Here is a 15,258-nt window from a genome sequence, read left to right as displayed (position 1 = left end):
ACCCCCCTGAGACCCTACAAAGTAACTTACGCCATGACCTGATGTGCACGTACCTGGAAATGTAACTACATCAACGCATCTACGCAACCCGCAACTATTGCACTTTTATTACTGAGATATTATCAACAATGACTTTAGTATAAGGAAGAAGTCATACCCTCATTATGAAGGCTCACAGGGGGAAAAAAGCACAAGAAAAAGTGAGGACCCCGGAAAGAACAGTGTCCCGGGATTTTGATTTGTTTTTATTGTGGCTGGCGCTGCATATACAACACTTGGACATAAGCACAAGGTCATTAAGAGCGCGCAAAAGTATAAATGAATGCTGCCAAAGACATAAGCCACTTACCCAGGTTACAAGAAAGGTTCTAAAAAGAGTTGTGCATACGTCTAACTGTAACAGATATCGCTTACATGTTGTAGCTGATTACTGCACTAGGGGGCAGTGTCACAAACAGCCAGTATGTGGGCTAAGTAAAATTTTTGGTCCTTCAGCCAGCCATAGAAAAGGGCAAACTTATAACATGCGAAGAGCTGAAGTGAAACTAAGTGTTAAAAACAGTCAAAAAAAAGTGCTGCGGCCACCATCTGTGCTTCTCATGCTTTATTTTGGTCTTATTTTGGATTTTTTTTGTGCTTTTTCCCATTAACTCCCCTGTTCCTGTTTCCGTCCACTTTTTCAACCAATCACCTTCAAGTTATGTAGAGCTGCATGGTTCTGGGTTGTTTAAGGACTGCATGCAAGCATGTTTCCATTAGATGCATACCCTTTTTTTTGGGGGGGGATCGCTAAACAAACCATAAAACAAGCATGATGGTGTTTGCGTCACTGTGGCATAGCATAACACACACACTCATCACAAATTCTCAACAATTCTCTTTCCTGCAGCTGTCCCAGAGAGCAGGGGAGATCTATAACAGCTTCCTGTCCAGCAAGGCCACCATGCCGGTCAACATCGACAGCCAAGCCCAGCTGGCCGATGACGTGCTAACCTCCCCAAGGCCTGACATGTTCAAGACCCAGCAGCTACAGGTAGCAACGAGACAGCTGTTGAGTTTATTTATTAGTGTTCCAAATGAGGCAGCGGATAAATAATGCGGTGCTCCCGCAGTAATCAAAACATTCAACAAACAGTTTGACTTTTAGTGACAGGCCCTTTGTGAGAACCTCATTTGAATTCTTCAGTTGTTCGGTATCAAGCTGAGGATCAAGCTTTTTCTAGACAGTATTAATGGAGGAGGGATTCTGCGTGCAGTAGGGGGTTCTGTTCTCATCTAGCCTTTAGTCACTTAGCACAAGCATATTGGCTTTTTTTTTGGTGGCCATCTGCATTTGTTTACAAAAGGGCTCTGAGGCTTTACCAGAGAGATAAACACAAACTGGCATACACCCACAGAGAACCTAGCACATACTGTACACACAGCCCCATAGACACACAGTCAGAGATCTGTATATTTTCAGTGTGCACATGAGTATGATTAAATTTTAACCGTTAAGGCTGCTGTCAAAACATGAGCTGTAACCATATGTTAACACTAGCAGCTTTTTGTCTATTGCACATCTTCTCTTCTCTTTTTATTTATTTATGTATTTTTTTGGTCAAATCCTCACTTGCGATGTCTTACTCATCGGCCCCTCTCACCACGTCCGCAGATCTTCAACTTGATGAAATTTGACAGCTATTCACGTTTCCTCAAGTCCTCCCTCTACCAGGAGTGCATGCGTGCTGAGATGGACGGTCAGCCCTTGCCGGACCCCTACCAAATCCCCTGCAGCCCCGCCCCCTCAAAGCACAGTGCCAGCTCTGACCGTTCCACCCTATCGACCCCCAAAAAGGTATAGCATTTATTAAAGACACTTCTCACGGAGTTGTGCGGTTGTTGTCCAGACTGACTGATAACGGGTCTATTTGCCTCCCAATCCACAGGACGTCAGAAAGCAGCGCTCAGGGAGGTCACTGAATGAAGACGGCAGAGACGAGAGCGCCGACAAGAAACGTGGCTTCTTCTCTTGGTCGCGCAACAGAAGCTTTGGGAAGGGTCCAAAGAAGAAGGACATCGGAGACATTAACCTCGGTAAGGAGTGAACTGACAACGGTGAATGTTTCAAACGTCCCCGACACAAACGTCTGCAGTGCTCAATTGTCCTTGAATAAGACACCAAATCAGTGCCAGCTCCAGGGCTGGAGTGAGATACATGCAGGGTAGAAGTGAAGAAACACAGCTGGAAGTCTCTCACACACTGAGAAACACACAGACATACCACTGGTACCCTGGCAAAAACATACTTGTTGCGTCCTGACACACTGAGGAGGCCCAAGGAAGGGTTTAAATGATAGTCTTAGTGTTTTTTTTATTGTTTTGTTTTTAAGTTGTTATTATGTTTTGGGTTGATTTTATTTAAGACTGGCCATAAACTTTAATCTACAATTCCATTTTCTGACTTTTAGGCTTACATCCGTAATGATTACTTGTAGTTTCTTTCTCATGCCAGTTGTGTGCAAAAAAACTCGATTCTGTTCTTACTTAATGTGACTAAATATACATTTTACACTCTCTCTAAATGCATTTGTCCTGAAATGAAACTCCAACTCCCACTCATATCCTTTATTTATTCTCTTTGATAAAACGCGCCTTTCTGTTTGCCAAAATCTTCCAGTGACCAACTTCGATACTGAAACACTGTTATTAGTCATATTACACGTCGGTGTTGCATATTGTAAGTGTCATGTAAAATGAGCAGTGCGCTCATGTCTCTCTGACGTGCACTAATCTGTCGTACTCTGCACTGCGCTGTGCAGATTACTGGGGCAGTAATGGGAGGAGGGAGTCCCAGGGCTCCTTGTCATCCGGTACCAGTCTGGAGATGCCCATTTCCTGCTCCGCTGGCAAGATTGAGGTAAGACTCCTATGGACAGGTCACCATGGCAACACAGAGCTCAGTGTCTGGTGAAGCTATTATAATAGGGCCGCAGCAGTTTTTTATATACTTCTCAGACCATGGAGTTTTTTTGTTTATGGGTCACATGGAAGAAAAAACACACACATATATATATATATATATATTTATAATATTAAAAAGTATTTATTTATATATGCGTTTATTTTTAATTCTTTGACCATAGTCTGATAATCGCCACTCGGTTGGAGCGTGGGAACGTGCTCCCAAACAGTGCAGCGTGCTGCTACCCAACGGCTCCTGCTCTTCTGTCAGCCTTCGGCCAGGTGCCTCCATCAGGGAAGTCCTCCAAGAACTCTGCCAGAACATTAGTGTCAACGTTGCTGCCGTTGACCTTTTCCTCGTGGGAGGAGACAAGGTGAGAACAAACTGCTGTCAAATGCTGCATACCGTACATCTGCTGCTGCTGTCCCAGTAAGCTAAGCACTGCTACAGAAAGAATTTGAGCGGAGTTATTCAGCTGTGCTTACACTAAGAAAATAAAATGTAGCCTTTAGGAGTTGCTTTGTTTCATTAGGGGTGAGGCTCTCCCAAATAGAGACTTTTGAGTTCTGTAGAACTTATCAGAAGGAAAAAGACAAAGCTTTGGTTACAAAAAAACTATCTGAGAGTCATCAAAGAAAGGGTAGAAGAAACACAGTATCTCACATAGGGGTCACATTCTGTTTACTGCTTACTCTGACTGATATAGGATTTTTAAGAATGATACCAATACCAATATTCGGTTACTTGAAAAGCCAATATGTTGGCAAATATTTCTTTTTAATTTCAGATACATGAAACAGATGTATTTCCCTAAAATTTGTTATGTGCAAATATTTGTGATTCCTTACTGACATAATATGACAACGCAGTTTAAACGTAATCTTGTTACAACGATTCACAGATTACTCATTTACACTCCTTGTTTTGCTGGGATCAGCTGATCGTTGCGTTTGTGGCGTTCTAAAATTGTTGCCAATATGGATGCTCCAATGTGTCCTCTGTGGACAAAGTGTGTAACCTCTTAAAATTGTCTTTTATTGGCCTTTAGAAATACTGATACCGATTGATCAGAAAATGATCGGCCTTCTGAGAAGCTCATCTATGCCAAAACCCAGTTTTCAAAAATCTAATTTTAAGATAAAGGATTGCTTGTGTCATGCTTAATAATATAATGAAGCAGGTGTGCTTCCAGGAACCCCCCAAAGAAGTATTAGCCCTATTGATATATCTGTCAGGCTCTCTCTAATATAAGCTGGGGCACCCATAATTATTCAGTAAAAGCTGATGAAGTTTGAAACAGTGAACATGATAATCATTACTTTGAATGAGGAGAGTGTCAAGCTGACATTTTTCACAATTACAAAAGCAAAACAAAACAAAAATGCACATAATTACTAGAGATGGACCGATCCGATATTGCGTATTGGTATCGGTCCGATACTGACCTAAATTACTGGATCGGATATCAGAGAGAAATAAAAAATGTAATCCGATCCATTAAATATCAAAAAAGCACCTCACAAAACTTGCGACATGGTGTAACTCGGCTCATAACATGTCGGAGCAGTGTGCGTCACGTGATAGAGCAGCTGTGTGTATTTGTAGCCTCGCTAGCAATCCGGCATTTCATCTCCGAGGAAGTTAACCCAGAGAGAAGTAAAGCAAGTGAATGTTTGTAAAGCATTCCCGCGTTAAGCTTAACAACCGATATATGGAGCGACTGCCTCTTCTCTCTCCCTCCCTCTCCTGCTGCTACTTCAATCATGAAACTGATTAATGATCAGCTGATCGGCTTTTCTGTCGTGAGTCCGTCTCTCTTCTTTGTTTTTGGCCCACTTCGCGCCAGAAAGAGGAAACCAGCGGCTGAACAACAGCAGCACGTTTAATCTGTTGTTAGAATTTATTTAATATTACTTTCTACACCAGGATCTTTTTCTATGTACCTGACGGCTGGTAACTGTGCAGGGGCGGATCTAGCAAAGTTTAGCCAGGGGGGCCGATAGGGCATGAACAGGGAAAAGGAGGCACAAAGACATACTTTTCTTTATTCTCATTTAAAATGTCTAGCTTTTAATAAATAATTATCTGAATCTTACACCCAAAGTTTTAATCTGATGTAAAATGTATAGAAGTCCATTACTGTATATAGTAACTATTAAGTCTAATATATATATACCCTAGTAAGCTATAGTACTTTTTCCTTTGGGAAGATACCATCTGTGCAGTCTGCAATTATGTTGAAGAAAGATGTTGAATCTATTTAATATTTCTTGAAAAATAATTGATTTCTGTGCATTTTTTTTCACACTGCATCAAATTAAAGTTGATTACATCGATTAAGCATCATGAGGTGGGGGGGGGTCATCAGTTTCTCACCCCGATGACTAACCCTATTGGTTAGGTTGCTTACTCTTTAAAATACCAGATTAGGGAGGATGGTGCAGGTTTAAGTTTATTAGATTGATCAGTGTTGCTGAACTATGAAATATTTTGGGTGCAGTGTATTTTTTGCATACAGGTATAACAGAATAGCTTTAGTGTTGTTGTTTATTTAAACTTGAGTATTAACTTATACAAAATGCAGCAAGATATAAAAAAACCCAGTTTTATTGATTAAAAAACACACTATATCGGATTCATATCGGTATCGGCCGATATCCAAATTTATGATATCGGTATTGGTATCGGACATAAAAAAGTGGTATGTGCCATGTCTAATAATTACCTTGAAAAAGGAACTTCAGCAGGCCGGGGTGTGTCTTGTGACTTTATAATTTTTATGTCATCTTGACAAAATTAGTGTACACAGTTTAATGATGATGGATGTATAAATACCACATACTGCACAAATGTATGCACATTTTATGTGTTTTTATTTGATGTAGGTTTGGGAGAGAGCAGGGGTGGAAGGTGAGGGGGGGAGTGTTTTTACTACTGCTGCATATTACTGTGAAAACAAATCTTTGTATGCTGCTGCAAAAACAACAAAAATATTGTTTAAAAAAAGATGATGGATGTGCCGCGATCTTGTACTCGAGCTAAGATGGCAGATATTTTTCATATTTACAAAAAAACAAATACTTCCAATATCCAGACACTTAAATATCTGGGTACAGCACACCTGAGGAGTCCTTGTTAGCAAATATAAGTTGTGAAGTGAATCAAAAAGAGAATTACAGATAATTTGTTTTTTTCATTGCTGTTTATAGCGCTCAATACTGTGTTTGATCCTGGCTCTTTATGTACTGCTAATGTGCAGTTTTATGCTTTTTTTCCCTTTTAGCCTTTAGTGTTGGACCAAGACTGTATGACACTAAGCTCCAGAGACCTGAGACTGGAGAAGCGCACATTGTTTAGGTATGAACAACCGATCAGTGTTCCCTTGAGTCTGTTAATCGCCTTCAGTTTCTCATTTTGCGTTTCTGCTTTCATTGCTGTCACATTTACTTTGATGCTCTCGGCTCACTGGTAGGTTGGATCTGGTGCCCATTAACCGCTCCGTGGGGCTGAAAGCCAAGCCGACCAAGCCAGTCACTGAGGTCCTGCGGCCCGTGGTGGCCAAATATGGTCTCCACCTCGCTGATCTTGTGGCCAAAATAGTAAGTCGTCTCCAGTGCCTTAATCCTTTTGAAGCTCCCGTGTGTCCAGACAGCAGCCTGTGTAGTGTGTGACTGTGCCACAGGGTGGAGTATCATGGTTAGGGGGGTAAAACGACCGCATCCTTTTCCATCTCTACACAGTGGTTAGCACTCTGACTCAGCCCAGCCTGCTAAGACGAAACACCGGGGCTATAATTAAGAATGACGACACTCCTCAAACATGCCGACTCTCTACTCCTCCCCCTAAACCCCTGTCAGATTTATTTCAGTCCTGTGGGTTTCCAGGCATTATAACTGTATTATACAGTAGACCAGAGCTGAAAGGTGGTTTATAAACTAAGCAAAGGAACACGCGCAGCAGCAGTATTTAGATTTCCGCACAACAGGTGAGGATACTAACATGTTGACCTTCAAATTTTATTTTATAATAGAGCGGCGAGACTGAGCCTCTGGATCTGGGTGCCCCCATATCGAGTCTGGACGGCCTGCGAGTTGTGCTGGAGCGAGCAGATCCCTGTTCAGTCAAAGGTAGAATGGAACAAGAAAACAAAACTGGTTTGTCCTTTCTCATCAAGGCACCAGAAAAATGTAAATCACGCCCACCTCAGTCATCCTGCTGATTAACGTGTACGAGTTTTTGCAAGACGTCTCTCTCATTACGCCTCAAGCACCCTCTCCTCCCCTCTCTGTCTCACGCTCTTCCTCATCAGTTTCTCACCCCGATGACTTTTTCATGTACACATCTCTCTGTTTCTCTCTCTCTCTCTCTCTCTCTCTCTCTCTCTCTCTCTCAAATAGACAAATCCAAGTCTTCCTCCTTAAAAAGTCACCCAACCCGGAGTTTTTCTGCGACAGTGAGTACTCGTCACATCTTTATTCTCACACAATGATAAAAAGAGTGGTGTTTTTGTCTTTTTCTGCTGCTGCTTCTGCAACATCATTTAATAACATTATTAACACTGAGCCAATGCTAAGCTATCAGTTGGTGTTTACTTCCTTTTTTTTATATTATTATTACTGTTATTTTGGGGTCTTCCTCTCCCTAACACTGCCTATGGCTGACTCACTCGCTCCTGTTTTCTCCGCTCGAGTTATTGCACCATATGAAGGCAGATCCTGCTTAGTCTGGATTCTATCAGGGTCCTTAAAGACACACAGCCGACAGATGGACCAAGCTCATCTTTACCTGAAGGTCTCAGTAAATCTGGACAAACTGCTCAGTAGGGTGCTTAGCAGCTCGTGCTTAGCTTCGCCCCCATCCCACCCCACCCCTTACGACCTCCCCACACACCACATCGTCCCTCCATCCCCTTAATAGAGTGCCTTGTTATTGTTGAATCTGCAGGGAGATGAGAGGTCAGCACCAAAGGACTTTTCTGTGAGGCCAAGTGGACCAGACTCAGCACTCCCAAGGGATAAGAGAAAACAGAAAAAGATTAATATAGATGAAGCTGAAGGTAAATCCCCCTTTTTCTCCTTATTTGTCTTTCTTTCTTTTCTTTTTTTCAACTTGTGGTGGAATTCTTAGCTTTGCTTTGCCTTTAAGACTAACTCGTGTCTTTGTTAGTTCCACGAGGGTTCTTTTCTCTTAAGAGGAGCGAGGTTGCTCTGCTGCACGTCACACCCAGCTAATCCTTTTCTTGCGTGTGTGTGGAAACTTTCAAGTGAGGAAATGTGCTTGAACTGTTTTCCAGAATTCTTTGAGCTGCTGAGCCGGGCGCAGAGCACCCGAGCCAACGACCAGCGTGGTCTCCTGAACAAAGACGACCTAGTGCTTCCCGACTTCCTGCGACTGACTCCGCCCACTTCCTCTGTCTCCGTGTCCTCCGACCTGGCCTGCTCCACCCCCAACTCCCTGAAGCCGGTTCGAGAGAATGGCATTCCCTCCCGGAGCCCCCTCACTTCCAGCCTACGCTCGGAGAGCCTCGACTCCTCTCTTAGCTCCAGTGCGAACGGACACTCCAGGCGGTGCCTCATGCCCCCTCCACGCCATCCAACCTTCGGCACTCACATGTCCCCCATCCTCCGGCCCTCAGACACCCGTCCAACCCTTCGCACCGTGGAGGAGGACGCCAACACCGACCTGACTCTCATCGGTGAAGGCGACATCAGCAGCCCCACCCTGCTGCCTCCTTCACCATCCCCTGTGTCGTCCTTCGATAGCAGCCTGCCGGCAGCCAACTTCACCCCGCCACCGCCCTGCTCCCAGGCTAAAGACACGGGTGAAGAGGGAAAGTCCAGTTCAGGTATTTCTACAGTGTAACAACCTAACACTCGGTGTGTTTGCGTGTGTGCTTGTGCGTGTGTGTGTTGTACATGCATGTGTGTGGTCAGGAACAGGACCACTTTGACAATAAAACTCCCTCTACACTGACTCTGATGCACTTTAATGACAAATTGATATCGACTCTTTCTCAGTTTGCCTGATTCGTCTTTATCAAGCTCAGCAAAGCATGTGTGTGATTGATCATGATGATTACACTACTCAAGATTGATCTGTAAATAATGACCTGTGTATTTTGTTCCGTGAGTAACGTTTACTTGTATATCACCTCCCTCGCCACAAATTGTTGAGTTGAACATGTGACTGACATAAGCGGATTTCCAGTGATATATTTTGTCCTTTTGGGTGCATGCAAAATGTGACTGATTGCAGATCTGTTGAATATCAATGAAATATACACAATGCGTAGAGATTAATGATCAATATTTGACAGTTATGTGGACGCTAGATGTTGTACCGAAGATTAGAAATCAGAGGAGAAAAAAAAGATCAGCTTTCATGTACAAAAAAAAGAAAATTGAGCCAGACTGCTGCACAGTGTTGGACCTGCAAATACCTAACAGTCGGTACATATAAATGCTGTATCCCTATCCATCCCACCTCCTCTACTTAAGAGCAATTCAACAATGTCCGTGTCAAAAAGCTAGATGTTTTTTTCATTCTCTTTTTACGCAATGCTACAAATCCGGTGAGCCATTAAACAGCTCATGCTGTAGCAGTTTGAGCAACGGTGAAAAATTATTAGTCATTGGAGGACAAGTGCTCCTTGGCGCTGGTGACATTGTTGAAGTGCCTGTCATTCTTTACCAGGCTCATTCGCTCTCTAGGTGCCTGTTTGTAGATAATCACTGCCAATAATCTCTGTACCTGTGATTGAATAGATCTAATAAATGTTAGAATTGGAAATCACTCTCGTCTGTCTTTTTACACGTTTGTCAGATCAGTCCCTCCCCCCCACTCCTCCCCTCTCTCTCCCCGCCACCCGCCGCTTGTCCTCTCCACCTCCACATGCCTCCTTCCGTTCTCTCTTAGCTTTTTTTGTTTAATTTGTTTTTTCTTTTTCTGTTTTTTGTTGTTGTTCTTGTCTAGTGGCTTCCTCCTCTCATCAGCTCCCACTCCTCCGTGTCCTTCCTCGTGCGCGCTCATTTCACAAGTGTCACTGCTCGCTGGGTGTCTTTATTTTTTTTACTCCTAGGATCTCTCGGTGTGTGTTTATTCTGTGTCGTTGCTCAGCCGACCTGCTTCTTGTTGTTGCTGTTGTTGATGATATAACACATATTGCTTTTATTTCTTTAAATTGAGCCACTGCTGTTCGCGCGCGTGTGTGTGGGTTTCGCATTGGGTTTGCAAAGCTTTGCCTCGGCATTGGTTCATCGTGCTCTGAGTGCATGGCCATCTCTTGCACACATTTCCCGCCTTTATGTGTTTTTTTTTCCCGCTCCTCCGTGCATATGTGTGTGTTGTCTGTGATGCTATGTGAAGTGAAGTAGTGATTTGATCTGTGACAGTGTTGCTTTGATATCCTACATGTGATGATCACGGCTTCGAGTTGAAGCCTTTCCTGACACGCTGTGAAGTCGTCAGAAAAGAAGATAACCACACTCCTGTGTTCCAGCTACAGAGCAGCTCCGGCTGCTCTTTTTGATGCACCTCAAAGCACTTTTTTAAAGGGGCACAAACATGACCTTATTGCCTTGTCTTCATATCTACGCTTTTAATGCAAAGCAGGGCTTACACACACAAGACGAGGAGGATAAATCGAAGCTTTTTCAGCTTTCATACAGCCTCATTCCTCTTTTCTGGTTGCTAAGCACATCAGGCTGATTCTTCCCACCACCGGGCGCCATGGTAACCTTATCCACGAGTTGTCTGAGCTACAGATAGAAACTGTCACTACTGGTTTTCATCTATCTCCCTGCCTCTTTCTCTCCGTTTCTCTTTTCTCTCGCTTGCTAAAACGGGAGCAGAGCAGTGATTCGGTATGGCCACGCTTTAAGCGCAGTTTGCCACCTTGGTATCACCGAGGCTGTGCTGGGATCTTTACAGCGAGCTAAAACGCCTCCACTTTCTCACTTTCTCACTTTTTGGACTTTATGAAGTTGTTACATTTGAGTTTGGGTGGAAAGTTAAGCTCGCTGGCTTTCTTTAGTTTAAGACAAAGTAAACCACCCACAGAGTACAGTTGCATCTTTAATTCCAACTGCAGCGAAGCCAATGTTGTGCAGTAGCAGCGTTCCTCTTCTTTTATCTGTCATCCTGCTGACTTCAGGCACTGCAGAGATGTCTCCTCGCTTTCTGTATTACTGTTAGACTGACGCCCTCTGCTGTTCCGAGAGAATAAGAATACAGTAATTGCTGCTTTGGTAGCTTGACATGGATCTCATTTTAATGCCATGCAGAAAGTCAAAGACATCCTTTCTACAGCAGCAGAAGTGCATCACGCGGTACCATTTTTCACATTTCCTCTAATTCTACTGGAAAGTCACCAGTGTGCACACATGACAGTTACACAAATATCTTGAACTGCATATGGTTTGAATCCAAAAGAAGGCTAAAGTTCTTCAGTGATCTGAAGCTTTTAGTACCTTTAATGGGTACTAGTTTTATAGTTTAATAGTTTTATAGTTTAATTAAAGCCCTAATTAAACTATAAAAGACAAAATCAGAAAGGAGAACCAGGGCTGAACTTGATGCTCCCTCTTACTCCACGGCTCTGTGGGGAATAGAATGCCCACTAGGCGGCGACATTACACAGTGTATCTCTACACAGCACTGATTCAGACTCAATTTAAAGTGTGTTTAGTTAAGTCAACAATAATGCTGCCCTCTTCATAAACAAGAACAGGCGGCCATCTTTGTCTGAATACTAAGCAATAAATTACAGAAGTGAATAATTCAGCAAGTTCACGACAAGAGCTTGTTTGTCTTGAGTTTTCTATTTCTTCTTATACACTCATGCTGAGGGAAGATTAAAGGATTCCTTGGGGTAATTGAGACTCTATCTCAGGGCATTACAAAGTGCTTTGTAATGACTCGATTTCAGCTGCCTGCACCTGAGGCACCATGCCACTGAGCTGTCCTTCAAGCCCGCTTCACCCGTTTCTTCGTCTTCTGTCCTCGAAGCAGACAGCTGCTGATCCCCGGGCCTGCCTTAGCATCCATCTGGCGGTCAGAGGAGGGCTTGATGTGGATCTTTTGCAGGGAGACTAAGTGAGGACTGGAGCTGGTTCCGTTCTGTTCTGGCTGCTTGAGCTCAGCGTCCTGCTGCCGCCATGGCTGCTGAAAGGAGTTGCCACAGGAGGAATGGCCATGTTAAACAGTTGTGCCTCATTATCACATGGTGCAGACCAATCAGCAAGCACACCACTGAATCCATGCATGAGAAGCGTGTATGTGTAAATGGTAGAAGTGCACACACCAGGTCCAGAAATTACATTTGAGTAATGGCTACATGAGTTTGATCTCCCATGACTAAGCAAAGTAAAGCTTATGTTATAAGCAAAAACCATATTTAAACCCTATCTTGTAGGTTTATTGTGAGTAATATTAAAAGGTTTACCATATCAGTACAAAGCCAGGTGGCTCAGTCAGTGGTCTTTAACGAACTGCGATATTAACAACCTCACTGTGGGAGTGGGGGCTGAGAACAGAGAAGCCTTTCCCAAATTTTCTAGTTTGTGACTAGAGCTAAAACAAACTGCGACTTCATTATTCTTTTGACATGAATTAATTTTTATAGTTGATTAATTGTTCCAGCCAGGCTAAACTTTATCTGTAGGTGTGAGGGTTTGCTGCGTTCCTCTTCTATGATTGTGGACTGAATTACCCCCAAATTATTTTGTACCAACAGAATAAGACTTTAATTAAAGGTAGGGTTTGTGAAAACCTATGTCTTCACTATTTTCTCTCACATTCTATAGATTGCGTAAAATAGCCATTAACTATTATTTAATAATTGGCCTGAACATAATCCACTTGTATTGCCCTATTAGCAAGCAAAGCAAAATTCAAGTAACACTAGAAATGCTTTGTAAGCAAAATGAGGTAAACCAGCAAACGCAAGTGCTGGAAACTATTACACAACCGGAAAAGTACTTGTAGGTTTTCTCCCTCACCCCCCAAGTATGATTGTTCAAGCTGTTGCAGGATAGATAGGTTTGCTGGGTCTACATAAGGTCAGCTGTTGGAGCTCACTGACAGTGTTTACATATATATCGGACAGCAACGAATAACAGCCAGTCGAGTTCAGAGCATCTGTGTGTTGAAGTGTAGTGCTTATGTCCGTGTGTTTACAGTCTCTGGAGGCCACATGGTTCACATGAGATGTGGAAAGTTTATCACCCATAGCTGTAACACCAGCATCAAAAAGAAACGCTGGCTTTGTGGCTTCTTGAGTGCGCTTGCATTAGCGAAGAGAGGGGAAGTTTGAGCATGTTTTATTTATTATCCTGTAGGGGTATTGCGATGAAGTCATGCATCTCTGGGGTTAAAGGAAATAAAGACAGTAATGTTCAGATGTGTCGCATCAGATTTTATTGCACTGAATTACTGTACAGCATATAATCCTGTCAGTTTTTAGTCCGATCTTTCTGACGAACCAGCTATAAAGTTGAGCAAGTTTAAGCAGAAGTGGTTATGTCATCAAGTCTATCATGACAACAGCTGGGATGATTACACAACTATAGAATGCTTAAAATATAAAAAAACAAGCCCACTATTCAACTTAAAATCAAGCAAAGTGGAGTTAAAATGTGCACTCGCACAGTGTGACAGATTTTGCTTGAGTGCTTTTGAAATCTGGCATTGCTGTGCTAAACATCTGGCCGTCAGCCAGTGTAATAAGAGGTAAAAGAGATGTGGAGGCCAAGAATGAATAGTTTTGCACATCTGTGCAGTCACTCCTGTGTAAATGAGCATTTTTGGAAACCACATTGATTATCTAAAGCTGCACTCAGTGTTTCTGTTAAACAACAGATCAACATATAAAGTATAAGGTAAGAGGAGCTGCACTGAGCCCGGTGTAAACGGACTGTAACAAAAAGATGGAAGTAGCTACCCAGACAAAACAAATTATCAAGTTATTGAATATTGGTTAACACCGGCAAGCATGGTTGTCAAGCTGCGAAACTGCACAAAATGTGTGGCTGCACATCGCGCTAATTAGATAGCTGCTAATTAGATAGCTGCTAATTAGTGCTAACATATAAGTTAATACTTGAAATTTACCCACTGAAAATGGAGTGCAGTGTTTTCAGGCCGGCTGTTTGTACATTATTTGTCAAAAAAACAAAATGAAATGCTGTCAGGAAGAGGAAATTAGCTGAGACCAAATTGTTTAACATGGCAGTCTCTGGGGATTGGAGTCAGGTCCAAGTGGCCATTAATGGAACTGCGGTTTTTTAGCACTTCCTGCATTGACTTCAGAAAGAGGGTGTAGCTTACAGAGTAGTAGGATTTCTCAAGCGTGATTATACCTTCTGCTTGGATCAGACAGAGTGATGGTCCGTGTGGACATCCATGTGTCTCCCCTTTTTTTTTTTTTTCTTTTTTTTTTTGTGGCTCATCCATCTACTGCTAACTACACGTGCGCCTGAGGCAGTGGACTTCAAAGAAGTATGATTACTTGGCTGTTGGGTCTGCTTATTCATTTCCCAACACCATCCTGCATATAACGTTAGAAAACTATTCCCCAGGATCTTTTGTTGGTGGACTTGGTGGACATGGGCGCTCACACTAGAAGCAATTTGCCTATTGGCTGCTTTTTAGTTGACGGGTGATCACTGGTGGACATTCCAGGCTTTGGTTGCTTGTCCTTCATTCTTATTGGTAATCTCACACCTCAAAGTTGAGAAAGGTTTAACTTGGCATCTACCTACTTTTTGCATTCACTAGCAGAAATTTTGCTCTCTGTCGCTTACAGTTACTGAATGTCACTTTTGGTGGTCTGTGGTTGCCATGTTGGTGCTAGTAACTTCCTGGGTGGACAGCCCTTTAAAGTACAGTGAATGGTTCCTTATGATGTTATATCATTTGAATGCAGAATGGGCCATCCCACCCATCATCTGCAATATCCAAGTATCTCTTGTCTCTAAATCAATTTATCTTATATCTTCCATGTTTTGCTTTGTTTTTCTCTCCCTTGCACAGAGGCGACAGAAACGATACCTAATGCCAAGTCACCTCCTAAAAAAGCCAACGCTGCACATACCATTCAGGAGGTGATGGATGTGGAGGGAGTACATCTAGAAGAAGGAACAGCGGAGACATCCCAGGGTGAGGACTCTGAGTTGAGTCTGAGTTTTCAGGGCTATGTCGCCGAGCTGCGACAGTGCCAGAGCAAAATGAGAAACGCCCAGATGCCCCAGAACGGCCGCAACCCACCGGAGGGCCAGGACTGCAACACAGATCTTTACAAGGCCACCATCGTCTAA

At 43.0% G+C, this 15,258-nt stretch overlaps 1 protein-coding gene across 3 annotated transcripts in view; it reads left to right on the top strand.

Annotated features, from left to right (window-relative positions):
* Positions 1–15,258, top strand: part of LOC146636606 (regulator of G protein signaling 12-like) — a 42,224-nt gene extending 26,966 nt beyond the window's left edge. For 2 of the 3 annotated variants that reach the window (XM_085350933.1, XM_085350932.1), the window contains 12 exons: positions 890–1,033; positions 1,655–1,837; positions 1,929–2,076; positions 2,802–2,899; positions 3,126–3,317; positions 6,228–6,301; positions 6,417–6,543; positions 6,975–7,071; positions 7,342–7,397; positions 7,889–8,000; positions 8,238–8,789; positions 14,975–15,258. In XM_085350933.1, coding sequence (XP_085207059.1) covers positions 890–1,033; positions 1,655–1,837; positions 1,929–2,076; positions 2,802–2,899; positions 3,126–3,317; positions 6,228–6,301; positions 6,417–6,543; positions 6,975–7,071; positions 7,342–7,397; positions 7,889–8,000; positions 8,238–8,789; positions 14,975–15,258 — 2,067 coding nt within the window. Of the gene's footprint in view, positions 1–889; positions 1,034–1,654; positions 1,838–1,928; positions 2,077–2,801; positions 2,900–3,125; positions 3,318–6,227; positions 6,302–6,416; positions 6,544–6,974; positions 7,072–7,341; positions 7,398–7,888; positions 8,001–8,237; positions 8,790–14,255; positions 14,261–14,974 lie in introns of all 3 variants that reach the window. The other variant, XM_085350934.1, reaches the window with a different exon arrangement.

Source organism: Diplotaxodon limnothrissa, linkage group LG3 (assembly GCF_057381915.1).
Source record: "Diplotaxodon limnothrissa isolate DT_005_m linkage group LG3, D_limnothrissa_male_GT1.1, whole genome shotgun sequence".
Classification (NCBI taxonomy): domain Eukaryota; kingdom Metazoa; phylum Chordata; class Actinopteri; order Cichliformes; family Cichlidae; genus Diplotaxodon; species Diplotaxodon limnothrissa.
This window is presented reverse-complemented; position numbering and strand designations above follow the sequence as displayed.